Genomic DNA, 17536 nt, shown 5'->3' on the forward strand with positions numbered 1-17536 from the left:
ACACATCACACTCTGTCTCACACACATCACACTCTGTCTCACACACAACACACAGTGTCTCACACACAACACACTGTGTCTCACACACAACACACTGTGTCTCACACACATCACACTGTCTCACACACATCACACTCTGTCTCACACACAACACACTCTGTCTTACACACAACACAGTCTGTCTCACACACGACACTCTCTGTCTCACACACATCACACTCTGTCTCACACACAACACACTCTGTCTCACACAACACACTCTGTCTCACACACATCACACAGTGTCTCACACACATCACACTCTGTCTCACACACACCACACTCTGTCTCACACACACCACACTGTCTCACACACATCACACTCTGTCTCACACACAACACACTCTGTCTCACACACAACACAGTCTGTCTCACACACAACACTCTCTGTCTCACACACAACACACTCTGTCTCACACACAACACACTCTGTCTCACACACATCACACTCTGTCTCACACACAACACACTCTGTCTCACACACATCACACTCTGTCTCACACACAACACACTCTGTCTCACACACATCACACTCTGTCTCACATACAACACACTCTGTCTCACACACAACACTGTCTCACACACAACACACTCTGTCTCACACACATCACGCTCTGTCTCACACACAACACACTCTGTCTCACACACAACACACTCTGTGTCACACACAACACACTCTGTCTCACACACACCACACTCTGTCTCACACACACCACACTCTGTCTCACACACATCACACTCTGTCTCACACACAACACACTCTGTCTCACACACAACACTCTGTCTCACACACAACACTCTCTGTCTCACACACATCACACTCTGTCTCACACACACCACTCTCTGTCTCACACACACCACACTCTGTCTCACACACAACACACTGTCTCACACACAACACACTCTGTCTCACACACATCACACTGTCTCACACACAACACACTCTGTCTCACACACAACACTCTGTCTCACACACAACACACTCTGTCTCACACACATCACACTGTGTCTCACACACAACACACTATGTCTCACACACAACACTCTGTGTCACACACAACACACTCTGTCTCACACACAACACACTGTCTCACACACAACACACTCTGTCTCACACACATCACACTCTGTCTCACACACATCACACTCTGTCTCACACACAACACACAGTGTCTCACACACAACACACTGTGTCTCACACACAACACACTGTGTCTCACACACATCACACTGTCTCACACACATCACACTGTGTCTCACACAACACACTCTGTCTCACACACATCACACAGTGTCTCACACACATCACACTCTGTCTCACACACACCACACTCTGTTTCACACACATCACACTCTGTCTCACACACGACACACTCTGTCTCACACACACCACACTCTGACTCACACACATCACACTCTGTCTCACACACAGCACACTCTGTCTCACACACACCACACTCTGTCTCACACACAAGACACTGTCTCCCACACACCACACTCTGTCTCACACACATCACACTCTGTCTCACACACATCACACTCTGTCTCACACACAACACACAGTGTCTCACACACAACACACTGTGTCTCACACACAACACACTGTGTCTCACACACATCACACTGTCTCACACACATCACACTGTGTCTCACACAACACACTCTGTCTCACACACATCACACAGTGTCTCACACACACCACACTCTGTCTCACACACACCACACTGTCTCACACACATCACACTCTGTCTCACACACAACACACTCTGTCTTACACACAACACAGTCTGTCTCACACACGACACTCTCTGTCTCACACACATCACACTCTGTCTCACACACAACACACTCTGTCTCACACAACACACTCTGTCTCACACACATCACACAGTGTCTCACACACATCACACTCTGTCTCACACACACCACACTCTGTCTCACACACAACACAGTCTGTCTCACACACAACACTCTCTGTCTCACACACAACACTCTGTCTCACACACAACACTCTCTGTCTCACACACATCACACTCTGTCTCACACACACCACTCTCTGTCTCACACACAAGACACTGTGTCTCACACACAAAACACTCTGTCTCACACACATCACACTCTGTCTCACACACAACACACTCTGTCTCACACACATCACACTCTGTCTCACACACATCACACTGTGTCTCACACAACACACTCTGTCTCACACACATCACACAGTGTCTCACACACATCACACTCTGTCTCACACACACCACACTCTGTTTCACACACATCACACTCTGTCTCACACACATTACACTCTGTCTCACACACACCACACTCTGACTCACACACATCACACTCTGTCTCACACACACCACACTCTGTCTCACACACACCACACTCTGTCTCACACACAAGACACTGTCTCCCACACACCACACTCTGTCTCACACACATCACACTCTGTCTCACACACATCACACTCTGTCTCACACACAACACACAGTGTCTCACACACAACACACTGTGTCTCACACACAACACACTGTGTCTCACACACATCACACTGTCTCACACACATCACACTGTGTCTCACACAACACACTCTGTCTCACACACATCACACAGTGTCTCACACACACCACACTCTGTCTCACACACACCACACTGTCTCACACACATCACACTCTGTCTCACACACAACACACTCTGTCTTACACACAACACAGTCTGTCTCACACACGACACTCTCTGTCTCACACACATCACACTCTGTCTCACACACAACACACTCTGTCTCACACAACACACTCTGTCTCACACACATCACACAGTGTCTCACACACATCACACTCTGTCTCACACACACCACACTCTGTCTTACACACAACACACTGTCTCACACACATCACACTCTGTCTCACACACAACACACTCTGTCTCACACACAACACAGTCTGTCTCACACACAACACTCTCTGTCTCACACACAACACACTCTGTCTCACACACAACACACTCTGTCTCACACACATCACACTCTGTCTCACACACAACACACTCTGTCTCACACACATCACACTCTGTCTCACACACAACACACTCTGTCTCACACACAACACACTCTGTCTCACACACAACACTGTCTCACACACAACACACTCTGTCTCACACACATCACGCTCTGTCTCACACACAACACACTCTGTCTCACACACAACACACTCTTTGTCACACACAACACACTCTGTCTCACACACACCACACTCTGTCTCACACACACCACACTCTGTCTCACACACATCACACTCTGTCTCACACACAACACACTCTGTCTCACACACAACACTCTGTCTCACACACAACACTCTCTGTCTCACACACATCACACTCTGTCTCACACACACCACTCTCTGTCTCACACACACCACACTCTGTCTCACACACAACACACTGTCTCACACACAACACACTCTGTCTCACACACATCACACTGTGTCTCACACACAACACACTATGTCTCACACACAACACTCTGTGTCACACACAACACACTCTGTCTCACACACAACACACTGTCTCACACACAACACACTCTGTCTCACACACATCACACTGTCTCACACACAACACACTCTGTCTCACACACAACACTCTGTCTCACACACAACACACTCTGTCTCACACACATCACACTCTGTCTCACACACAACACATTCTGTCTCACACACAACACTCTGTGTCACACACAACACACTCTGTCTCACACACATCACACAGTGTCTCACACACATCACACTCTGTCTCACACACACCACACTCTGTCTCACACACACCACACTCTGTCTCACACACATCACACTCTGTCTCACACACAAAACAGTCTGTCTCACACACAACACTCTCTGTCTCACACACAACACACTCTGTCTCACACACACCACACTCTGTCTCACACACAACACACTGTGTCTCACACACAACACAATCTGTCTCACACACATCACACTCTGTCTCACACACAACACACTCTGTCTCACACACATCACACTCTGTCTCACACACATCACACTCTGTCTCACACACAACACACTCTGTCTCACACACACCACACTCTGTCTCACACACATCACACTCTGTCTCACACACACCACGCTCTGTCTCACACACACCACACTCTGTCTCACACACATCACACTCTGTCTCACACACAAGACACTCTGTCTCACACACACCACACTCTGTCTCACACACATCACACTCTGTCTCACACGCATCACACTGTGTCTCACACACATCACACTCTGTCTCACACACATCACACTGTGTCTCACACACAACACACTCTGTCTCACACACATCACACTGTCTCACACACATCACACTGTGTCTCACACACAACACACTCTGTCTCACACACATCAAACTCTGTCTCACACACATCACACTGTCTCACACACAACACACTCTGTCTCACACACAACACTCTGTCTCACACACAACACACTCTGTCTCACACACATCACACTCTGTCTCACACACAACACACTCTGTCTCACACACATCACACAGTGTCTCACACACATCACACTCTGTCTCACACACACCACACAGTGTCTCACACACATCACACAGTGTCTCACACACAACACACTCTGTCTCACACACATCACACTCTGTCTCACACACACCACACTCTGTCTCACACACATCACAGTGTGTCTCACACACATCACAGTGTCTCACACACATCACACTGTGTCTCACACACATCACACTCTGTCTCACACACATCACACTCTGTCTCACACACACCACACTCTGTCTCACACACATCACACTCTGTCTCACACACATCACACTCTGTCTCACACACATCACACTCTGTCTCACACACACCACACTCTGTCTCACACACAACACAGTCTCATACACATTTCTCCCAGTCTCCCATAATTCATACACTGACACACATTTAGGCAGATCAGCCAGGCAGTACACAGACACTCAGTCTCTTCCAATAGTCCCCCAGAGCTATAGAATGAGATAAGCAGCTTATTTGCGTAAAAATATTCAAAACCAAACTACACTCAATGAAAAACTCCAATGTATAAAAACAGCATGCGTAAATTACCAATGAAGCTTTTCCAGCTTCTGTACAAAGGAGAAACACAATTACGAGCTAATTTACTTTACGAGCCTAGCCTATATAGTAAAAACAGTTATATACTTCTAAAACAATATTTTATTTTTTTAAATTTTGATCAAAAAAAAAACCCAATAGAGACATGAATAGACGAGTGAAAAAATATTGGTTACCCAATGAAAAATGTAATAATCCAATTAAAATAGAAACCCTAGAGTAAAACCTCAATTGCTCTTGCCTCCCCTATTTTATACACTGACACACAGGCAGAAAAGCCAGGCTGTAAATATACTACCTGTGTACTAAACATAGGCTGATCCCAAGCTGACAATACCTATCAGCATGTTGTGAAGGACATCAAGCCAACAGGGGGTTTATTTCAGACAAATATGGAAATATTAACAACAGATTTGATTTTATCTGTGTTTCCTGAACACTCACAGTCCTTGAACAAATCATTGTACATTGATAACCACGTAGGTGAGACTAGCGTGCTATTGCTTCCTGGTGTGGCTGACCTGTATTCTCGAGTGCATGACCCATATAGTACGACAGCACTACGACACTGATAATACAACATTACAGCACTACAACACTACATTAATATTTCAAGACCAAGTCACTACAGATATATTTTTAAACTTGAAGCAAACCAAAATGTCATGAACTAAATGTCCTTGAACTAAAAAGCGACAAGGGGAAACCCTGATGGTAACAAACAAGCTGACTTTGTTTGAAAAATATACTTATATGAAATATCACTTTAATGACAAATATTACTTGGCAATGATGAACATCACAGGGCTGTGATCAACATTACAGGGCAATGATGAACATTACAGGGCAATGATGAACATTACAGGGCAATGGTGAACATTACTGGGCAATGATGAACACTACTGGGCAACGCTGAACATTACTGGGCAATGATGAACATTACACGGCAGTGATGAACATAAATGGGCAATGATGAACATTACAGGGCAATGATGAGCATAACAGGGCAATGATGAACATTACAGGGCAATGATGAACATTACAGGGCAATGGTGAACATTACTGGGCAATGATGAACACTACTGGGCAACGCTGAACATTACTGGGCAATGATGAACATTACACGGCAGTGATGAACATAAATGGGCAATGATGAACATTACAGGGCAATGATGAGCATTACAGGGCAATGATGAACATTACAGGGCAATGATGAACATTACAGGGCAATGTTGAACATTACTGGGCAGTGGTGAACATTACAGGGCAATGATGAACATGACTGGGCAATGATGAACATTACTTGGCAATGGTGAACATTACAGGGCAATGATGAACATTACAGGGCAGTGATGATTATTACAGGGCAATGATGAACATTACTGGGCAATGATGAACATTACTGGGCAATGATGAACATTACAGGGCAGTGATGAACATTACAGGGCAGTAATGAACAATACAGGGCAATGATGAACATTACAGGGCAGTGATGAACATTACAGGGCAATGATGAACATTACTTGGCAATGATGAACATTACTGGGCAGTGATGAACACTACAGGGCAATGATGAACATTACAGGGCAATGATGAACATTACAGGGCAATGATGAGCATTACAGGGCAATGATGAACATTACAGGGCAATGTTGAACATTACTGGGCAGTGATGAACATTACAGGGCAATGATGAACATTACAGGGCAATGATGAATATTACTGGGCAATGATGAACATTACTGGGCAGTGATGAACATTACTGGGCAATGGTGAACATTACAGGGCAGTGATGAACTTTACTGGGCAGTGATGAACATTACTGGGCAATACTCTTGGGACATGGGACGTCACCAGTTGGATCAGCCACATCCAACTCTTCATTCAAACATCCAACCTTACTATGCAGGCAGCTTGTAGTTATAGGGGATTATCAAAAGCTGTGTGTTTTACGGATCATACCACAAGTGGATTTTGCATATAAGGTGACGCATGTAGATGGACACCTGTGTGTGTTTCTAACTTGACATTTCCATGTCGATTCTTACACTGTCATCACATTCAGCTTGAAATGATGAAAGAATCTACATCGAAAGGTCACCATATGCCGTACGCACATTTACCAACAACTATACTCACGACACCCTGAATCATAAGTAATCCCTTAAAGTTGGTGTGAACTTCGTGGAAGTTATCAATATAATCTCTACCTATCTTGTGTAAGAAAGTTAGCGACATAATCTCTACCTATCTTGTGTAAGAAAGTTAGCGAAATAATCTCTACCTATCTTGTGTAAGAAACTTAGCGACATAATCTCTACCTATCTTGTGTAAAAAAGTTTACAACATAATCTCTACCTATCTTGTGTATGGAAGTTAGCGACATAATCTCTACCTATCTTGTGTAAGAAAGTTAGCAACATAATCTCTACCTATCTTGTGTAAGAAAGTTAGCGACATAATCTCTACCTATCTTATGTATGGAAGTTAGCGACATAATCTCTACCTATCTTGTGTATGGAAGTTAGCGACATAATTTCTACCTATCTTATCTATGGAAGTTAGTGACATAATTTCTACCTATCTTATTTATGGAAGTTAGTGACATACTCTCTACCTATCTTGTGTATGGAAGTTAGTGACATAATCTCTACCTATCTTGTGTATGGAAGTTAGCGACATAATCTCTACCTATCTTGTGTATGGAAGTTAGCGATATAATCTCTACCTATCTTATGTATGGAAGTTAGTGACATAATCTCTACCTATCTTATGTATGGAAGTTAGTGACATAATCTCTACCTATCTTATTTATGGAAGTTAGTGACATAATCTCTACCTATCTTATGTATGGAAGTTAGCGACATAATCTCTAGCTATCTTGTGTATGGAAGTTAGTGACATAATCTCTACCTATCTTGTGTATGGAAGTTAGTGACATAATCTCTACCTATCTTATTTATGGAAGTTAGTGACATAATCTCTACCTATCTTGAGTATGGAAGTTAGTGACATAATCTCTACCTATCTTATTTATGGAAGTTAGTGACATAATCTCTACCTATCTTGAGTATGGAAGTTAGTGACATAATCTCTACCTATCTTGTGTATGGAAGTTAGTGACATACATGACATAATCTCTACCTATCTTATGTATGGAAGTTAGCGAGATAATTTCTACCTATCTTGTGTATGGAAGTTAGCGACATAATTTCTACCTATCTTGTGTATGGAAGTTAGCGACATAATCTCTACCTATCTTATGTATGGAAGTTAGTGACATAATCTCTACCTATCTTGTGTATGGAAGTTAGTGACATAATCTCTACCTATCTTATGTATGGAAGTTAGCGAGATAATTTCTACCTATCTTGCGTATGGAAGTTAGCGACATAATCTCTACCTATCTTATGTATGGAAGTTAGTGACATAATCTCTACCTATATTGTGTATGGAAGTTAGTGACATAATCTCTACCCATCTTATGTATGGAAGTTAGCGACATAATCTCTACCTATCTTATTTATGGAAGTTAGTGACATAATCTCTACCTATCTTGCGTATGAAAGTTAGTGACATAATCTCTGCCTATCTTATGTATGGAAGTTAGCGAGATAATTTCTACCTATCTTGCGTATGGAAGTTAGCGACATAATCTCTACCCATCTTATGTATGGAAGTTAGTGACATAATCTCTACCTATCTTGTGTATGGAAGTTAGTGACATAATCTCTACCCATCTTATGTATGGAAGTTAGCGACATAATCTCTACCTATCTTATTTATGGAAGTTAGTGACATAATCTCTACCAATCTTGCGTATGGAAATTAGCGAGATAATTCTACCTATCTTAAATATGGAAGTTAGAGAGATAATTCTACCTATCTTGCGTATGGAAGTTAGCGAGATAATCTCTACCCATCTTGTGTATGGAAGTTAGCGAGATAATTCTACCTATCTTATGAATGGAAGTTAGCGAGATTATCTCTACCTATCTTGCGTATGGAAGTTAGCGAGATAATCTCTACCTATCTTGCGTATGGAAGTTAGCGACATAATCTCTACCTATCTTATTTATGGAAGTTAGTGACATAATCTCTACCTATCTTGCGTATGAAAGTTAGTGACATAATCTCTGCCTATCTTATGTATGGAAGTAAGCGACATAATCTCTACCTATCTTATGTATGGAAGTAAGCGACATAATCTCTACCTATCTTATGTATGGAAGTTAGCGACATAATCTCTACCTATCTTGTGTAAAGAAGTTAGTTAAATAATCCCTGCTCACCTCATAATATGCGGAGAAGTCGAGCATTTCGCGGAGATCCAGCTTCTGCGCCTGCAGCAGGAACTTGTTGAGTGACGAGGCGTACTGCCGGTCAGCTTCGTATCGTGAGATCAGGCACTTCCTGAAGTTCTCCAGCAGGCGAATCTCAGCATCCTGGAGCCCAAGCAAACCCTCGTGGGACACCCTCCCCTGGAGGTCACTGCCGAACCCCATCGGGAAACTGAAACAGATCAGACACATCTATACAGGGCGTGGAGTCATCCCACAGATGACATTCTTACCTTGTCAGCTTGCTGACAGGGTCAACCTCTTAGGTCATTTGGACAAGGCAAACGACCTCTGATCAGAAGGTCCGTGGTTCGAATCCCATCACAGGACTCGGAAATTTTTTATGGCAGCTACATTGGCGCCCAACGTGGGGCTGAGCACGTTCATATTAGATTTGAGCAAAATAAGCCTCAGTACCCTACTATGCGGCCCGGGACGTGCCTTCTGTTGACGGGGGAGTATGTAGCAGGGCGTGGAGTCATCCCACAGATGACATCCTTACCTTGTCAGCTTGCTGACGGGGTTAACCCTTTTGGTCATGTGGACAAGGCCTCTGACCTCTGATCAGAGGGTCAGTGGTTCCCATCACAGGACTCGGAAATTTTATGGCCACTACAATAAGATGGGTGCTAGCAGGTCCTTGTGAGAGACTCTACCCTGTAGGTCTCACACCTATCAATGAAGCATGTATCTGATATCTATCAACTAGTTGTCCTGTACATAGAGATTATCAGTTGAGTGTGCTTCCGTGGCACAAATACCACATACTAGCAATACAACTGTATAATCACTTACTAGCAATACAATTGTATTATCGCATACTAGCAATACAACTGTATACTCACTTACTAGCAATACAATTGTATTATCACATACTAGCAATACAACTGTATTATCGCATACTAGCAATACAATTGTATTATCGTATTCTAGCAATACAATTGTATTATCGCATACTAGCAATACAATTGTATTATCACATACCAGCAATACAATTGTATTATCACATACTAGCAATACAATTGTATTATCGCATACTAGCAATACAATTGTATTATCACACAGCGTTCCCGTTTCCAGTAATTGCCATTTTTTCATTCTAATTACCACTTTACCAGTAAAATTAGGCTTGGACCGGTAATTCATGTGACTGCCAGTCTATGTGTACCTTATAAATCTCTGTTGAACAAAACATCGGTGATATTCATATAAGTACATTTTTCGAACAAAGTCAGTCTGTTACCATCAGGGTTTCCCCTTGTCTATCACTGGGTTAAATATTCATTAATGTAGCGACTTCGTCTCGAAATATTAAAACAGAGAAAGAGATAATTGTGAGTGAAGTTTGAGTGAATGACATATGGATCTAACTACGTTACTTCAGAGATGACATCTTTACACTGAACATGATGTTGAAAGAATTAAAACCAAATAATTTTCATACGTCTTTTTAATTGTTGAAGTTGGAACTGGCAAAAATGATATGATAAAATCAATTTTTGGAGAGTCTATGAAATATTTTTTTCAAACAATCGCTACGTTTTGATGCAAAATACCTTTTTATCATCAGCGTATGGCATTAGGTTTGGGACGGGTAACCATGGTAACGCAGGTTGGGTGGGTACTGAGTTGGACCCCAGTACCCACAGGACTACCCGGACCCGTAGTGAGTCATGTGACACAATGTTTAATGAAGAAAATTAACTATGAACCAAAGTGTACGCCACAAGTCAATAATGTACGCATTTCTTTCCAACTACAGAGTAGTCACTACACACACATTCCTTCTGCTCCAGTAAAGCAATTCATAATCAGACATTCCGTACCCAACGCTTGAGACCTACAGATGGTACCTGATGCAGGTTCGGTCACCAAGGGCCAGTTATGGGTATATCTAACATATTTTGTTTGTTATTTACAGTGGTTACTGTAGCAGGTTGGGGTGGTGCAAATATCACAGTTAAGACCAACGCCTGCTGGGGGTGACTTGTGACCATGAAGCCAAAAGTTTATTTTCAATTCCAATATTTACCCGAATGTATGGCACTCAGGTGATAGTAGGTCACATCACTTGTCACTCAGATTCATCTTAGGAGATGTATAGTGAAGATGAAGCTGTGAAAGCTGTCCAGAGAAAACTGTATATAGTACAGTTGTGCCCCGCTTATACGGACTTCAGATATCCGGAAACCTCGGTTCCCGGACGATTTTCATTCAAAACGAAATAATGACTATATAAATGTACCCGTATATACGGAAATTCAGTTTCCGGAACCGGACGGTCATTTTCATACACAAAACACTGAAATGCACACAAAATTGTCTCACTTATCCGGACAATACATATAATCCTTCCGCTGATGGTAATCCTTTGACTCGTGAGAAGTCAATTAACCAAGTGACACTGAGTTACGTTTGAGCTACGAGCTTGTTTATTGTACATGTAATCCCCAAGCACAAGTTTGTGGCTTGTATAGAGACCTTGATGAACTATATCGAGAACACAGGCGATCTGGACAATTTGGAATTATTGTTTAAAATTCAAACCTCAAAATGTGGTAAAGTTCAAACTTCCATGACAGACTTCCAGTAAGAAGCTGGTTTCAGTTATACGGAAATTCGTTTATGCGGACGAATTGTGAATTGACGCAAGTGTCCGTATAAACGAGGCACGACTGTAGACTGACTTAGTGCTTGTGTTAGTATAGAAGCGTGCCCTATAAAGCAAGGACCCGCCGAAATTCCCCATTATCAAGTGTCCCCAATATATACAGACAAGTTAGGTGAGGTGTGGTGAGGTGAGGGTGAAATGGGGTTTAAAGTCTTGTTCAAGATTATCGCACTTATTTAGTGATGTTCATGAAGCGTGATATAGATCCACTAAATGGCTATCTGAGTCAGTGAGTATGGATTAATTTTAGTGAATTCACGGTGTGTAGATTTCATGAGGGAGGAAAGGCAAAGTGATGCAGGTCTTGGATGTTGACCACTTTGATGAAAACCCTGTGCATGGAAAGTCCCTTCTCTGCCACCACCCACTCTCGACATCCACCCCCTCTCGGCCTCCCCCCCTCTTATCTGCCACCATCCCCTCTATGCAACCCCCCCCCTCTGTGCCACCATCCCCTCTGTGCAAACCCCCCCACCCCCTTATCTGCCACCATCCCCTCTGTGCAAACCCCCACCCCCCCACCCCCTTGTCTGCCACCTTCCCCTCTGTGCAACCCCCTCCCCCCTTATCTGCCACCATCCCCTCTGTGCCACCATCCCTTCTGTGCAAACCCCACCCCACCCACCCCCTTAACTGCCACCATCCCCTCTGTGCAAACCCCACCCCCCACCCCCTTACCCCCTTATCTGCCACCATCCCCTCTGTGCAAACCCCACCCCCTTATCTGCCACCATCCCCTCTGTGCAAACCCCACCCCCTTATCTGCCACCATCCCCTCTGTGCAACCCCCCCCCCACACACACACTCCCTTATTTGCCACAATCCCCTCTGTGCAACCCCCCTCCCCCCCCCTCTGTGCCACCATCCCCTCTGTGCAAACCCCACCCCCCACCCCCTTATCTGCCACCATCCCCTCTGTGCAAACACCCCCTTATCAGCCACCATCCCCTCTGTGCCACCACCCCATCTCAGCATCCATCCACTCTTGGCCCCCACCCCTTATCTGCCTCCACCCCCTCTCAACCTCCATCATCGCCTTATTCGTTGTCAACAGATATTTTCCAAATCTTTTCATGTTTTTAATCAAGGTGTTCGTGTGTTTTGATGCACTTTGCGGTGTAAGACCCGTTTTATCACAATATAGATCCTGATTATTAATCAGATTGACTTTACTGGGCAACATCATTTTTTTTTAAGCAAATGCAAGTGAAACAAGAGGTGGCATCTGATTGGTCAAGAGGAGAGGCATAGAAGGGATATAACTCGCAATAGGCACTGGTGGCGCTACGAACGAGCCCAGGAATTCCAGCCCAGTTCGGCAAGGGTGGAAACTGGATTTTTATAGTCAGTTAACTCTCTTGCCTCGGGAAGATGGGATACATAATGCAAGGATATGAATAGACTGATCAGTGTTCTCAATACTGGGGGTGGGGTGGGGGGGTGGGGGGGGACATTATACATCCTGACAGTCATCACACACCAATATTTTCAAAGATTATCCCAGCAGGCACGAAATGTTGGATCAACGTTTCAAATTGGTTGCATTTAGGTTGTGACGTTGATCAACCAAAATGCAATGCTGCATCAACGCTAAATCTTAAACGTTGAGCCATGGTTGTGATACTGACGTCACAACAATGTTGAATTTAAGATGTACGCACATCATTTCAATTTGACGTGCCCCAATAGGAATATCGACAAATCACCCTACTTTTCCACTCCGTTTCACCTGTTTTAACTCTGCGTTGAAACCCAAGCATGATCAGTTAGCCTGCCAATTCAAATTTGAAGTGTCAACATCAGTTCAATTTTCATATGAAACCAATTTGCAATGTTGTTTCAACGCTGAAGAGTGACGTTTGTTCATCGTCGTAATGCCTGCTGGGTATATATCATCCCTGTGTTATGGGTTTTTGAACACTTAAGAAAGTTTCGTAGTTTTCACACTCATCACAAGAAAAACTGTAAAACATCTCACTACTTATTAGAGACAAGTTTATCTTAAAATGAAGCCCTGACAGGGTTAGAAACTAACAGTTTTTGTCCACTAGTCCTTATAATGATAACATGTAGCAAAATCTTAAAATGGGCCAATTTCTACTAGTCCTTATGATACCTTTACTATTGGGCAGTTTGGTAAGGAGTATAGGACTAGTGCCAATTTTAACGCTGCATGATCTGAGTATTAACAATGTTTGTGTGGCGCCATAACCCTCGTAGCAGGAGTACTTGCGTTAAACATGGCAGTCCAAAAACACAAGATGTCCGAAAACATATTATCCAATGATATGGGATGCCATGATGTAACATTGCCAACTGTAAAAGAACATACACCATGGCAACAAGTTATTTCAACTCACAAAGTATATACAACGTGTGTATTGTGTTTTTTTTGTTGAGTCATGAGCACTGTATGAAATAATGATAGATATTCATACACCAGGTGCACTGGACTTAAACATGTACAGATTGTGTTTACAATGATTATTGTTTACACCTAAATTATATCACACTTTAAGTTTATTGCGAGCATAATAAATTACAATTTGACGGCACATTATTTCAGCTGACCTTTTGATTCAGAAATGTCAATATCTTATCTAGATCTATTCATTTCACAATAATTTATTTTCAACTCTCAAAACATTCATTGGACATACATTTTTTACACCTGTATCGTGACCTAACTTTCAGCTGCCCCAACTATCTCCTTTACTCCCACAACAACATAGGAATTAAATAACAATCGTAAATCATATTTGATAAAATCAGTAAAGAAATGCCCACGATCTGTCAAAGGCCTCCGGCAGATCGCCTGTTGAATGAGATGTGTGCACTGACAGGCTTCTCGTCCAACTGTTGCTTCAGCACGTGAAGGATATATTCTTCTTACCTTTCGTTGCGCCGACACTCTACTGAATTAAATCCATAGGGCGCTAGTCACACGGTATCAGAATGAACAACATATCCTAGTCTCTTTTCTCCATCACGTTAACAAGATGCCATAATACTTCCGCTTTTCTGGGGTGTGAAGTACGTCACTCGATCTGTTGTTGTGCACCTGCAATGCCGCGTCAGCAATTCGTGCATTTATAGGGTTGGATACAAAACGTAACTCTTATTGTATACATACGAATTATGATTATTCCCGAATCAGAATGTATTGTAAAGTTTTTATTGAAGAGCGTGCATGTTGCTTGGAATAGAATGTTGAATAGACACTATCTTATTTCTTACACTAACGTACTTCTCTGCATGCGAAGCAGTAAATAAATTACATTATTTGTCCACGTACAAATGTTTTTGCCGTTGTCACGAAATATATTCGCCCCCAGAATAGAATCTCCCCCCGGCGAATTTATACAGGTACAGTTCGCCCCTCTCGAAATAAACTCTTCCCCACCCTACGAAATAAAATCTCCCCCAGAATATTGAATATTTCCTCCCCCCCCCCCCACCCCTATATTTATATGTGTGTGTGTGTGTGTGTGTGTGTGTGTGTGTGTGTGTGTGTGTGTGTGTGTGTGTATGTAAGTATGTGTATCTATATCTATCTATATCTATATAGATATACATACATACATACATACATACATACATTTAGGTGTATTAAATGCTTATGCTATGCAGTGTCTGTGTTGTATTTTGTGATAGACCTAAATACTAGATGAGGAAATGTATGTGGTAAGAATGTGTTCAGCCGTTTGTAGATTCCCGTCGTCTAGCTGCAAATCCTGTGATGTATTAATGGTTGAAGAATTTTGAACTGAACTGTCCGAAAGTTTATATCTAACATTTTGGAATTGAATACAGTGATAAAGTCTTATATCAATATGTGGACTCATAAATATTGGTTTTATGTTTTAACGGAGATATGATATTTTCTTATGAAATATCGCGTAATAGTGTAATTTGCATGCTTTACCATTCATTGTACCATTCTAAACCATGTGAATGTTGTAATATCAGTCAATCGGGTGGGAAAACAGCCCAATCCTCGCTCTATAAAGGAATATGTCACCCATTTTGCAAGTTGAAATGACCCCTGATACTTTAGGAATACTTTATGACAGTTTATGGAGTAAAAATCAATGCTGATTAGTTAAATACTACATCATAAATGAACTGTTTCGATTTGCGCGGTTTTACCAACCGCTAGCCCCTAGCGGTTTGCAGTTGGTGAAACCGCGCCAAACCGCGTACAATGGAAACTAAGTCGCCGAACTTTTAAGCATAGTTTTTGTATATAGCATTTCACCCGCCTCCCTAAACGTGCCCCAAACCGCGTGGCAAACCGCGCACATGGAAACTCAGCCTAAAGGGCGGCGGCTTTTACATAAGCCAGTAAAGCTTGTTTGTCAATCCCTATTCATATATTTATGTATAAAAATCTGTTGAAACGAAATACATTGTAGAGCTTGGGTTGTTTGCATTAAAATCAGAACAAAGGAATCTGTAATTAAAATGTGAAAGGTGTAAAAAGCTTTTACATAAAAGAGCAAAATACATGGGGGAGAGTAAATACATAATTCTATATAATTTTCTTGAATAGAGCACATTTGAAAAAAAAGTTTAAAAATAATCCAAGCATATGCTATATTACCGTGTTTAAAGAATTTATATCAGTCATATATTTCTTACTTTGATCACCCGTATGTAACCCAGGTAAAGCATGCATATCGGGGAACATTGTAATGTTGGTACAGTTTATCGTGTCTTCATGCTTTATAATTAGCAATACACATATTTTTCACATTCCTCAAGGTTTTAATGTTTATTTGTTTATGTACTTTTTTATTTATTTTTTTCTCTCCTTTATTTTTTCTGGGTTATATATTTATCTAAATATACATTTAGTTACTTGTATGTGTGGGGGTGTTTAACAGAAACCTGGTTGCACCATGATATTCTAGCCACTGATATTACACTGATACCATTTTCAAATCGTAGCCTGTATTAAGGAATATATTTTAGATCTTAAATCAGAGTATAACGGACAGCCTGAGCTGGAGGCGCGCGTGGATATGTTGACCGTTTTTACGTAGTTAGTGAGTGAGTGAGTATGGTTTTACGCCCCCTTTAGCAATATTCCAGCAATATCACGGTGGGGGACACCAGAAATGGGCCTCACACATTGTATCCATGTCGGGAATCGAACCCGGGTCTTCGGCGTGACGAGCGAACGCTTTTACCACTAGGCTACCCGACCGCCCCTTTTACGTAGTTAGTGTTAAAACCGAATGTTTGCGAGGATTAATAAGATTTCTGAATTCAGTAACAACAGTAACCGTACATGTATTTGTTACATTAAGTCATTTCATTCAAATTTGTTTGGTGTGATATATGTCTTATAAT

General features: G+C 42.2%; 1 protein-coding gene across 1 annotated transcript in view; it reads right to left on the minus strand.

Annotated features, from left to right (window-relative positions):
* LOC139477187 (tyrosine-protein kinase Fer-like) overlaps window positions 1-15196 on the minus strand; it is a 50872-nt gene extending 35676 nt beyond the window's left edge. The window contains exons 1-2 of the mRNA XM_071259746.1: window positions 15075-15196; window positions 9463-9682 (exon numbers count right to left, since the gene is read on the minus strand). Of these exons, the coding sequence (XP_071115847.1) occupies window positions 9463-9675 (213 nt within the window). The 5' untranslated portion in view covers window positions 9676-9682; window positions 15075-15196. The remainder of the gene's footprint in view (window positions 1-9462; window positions 9683-15074) is intronic.
* Between the last annotated feature and the right edge of the window lie 2340 nt (window positions 15197-17536).

This window comes from Haliotis cracherodii, unplaced genomic scaffold (genome assembly GCF_022045235.1).
Source record: "Haliotis cracherodii isolate W230 unplaced genomic scaffold, xgHalCrac1.p SCAF_32, whole genome shotgun sequence".
Lineage (NCBI taxonomy): Eukaryota > Metazoa > Mollusca > Gastropoda > Lepetellida > Haliotidae > Haliotis > Haliotis cracherodii.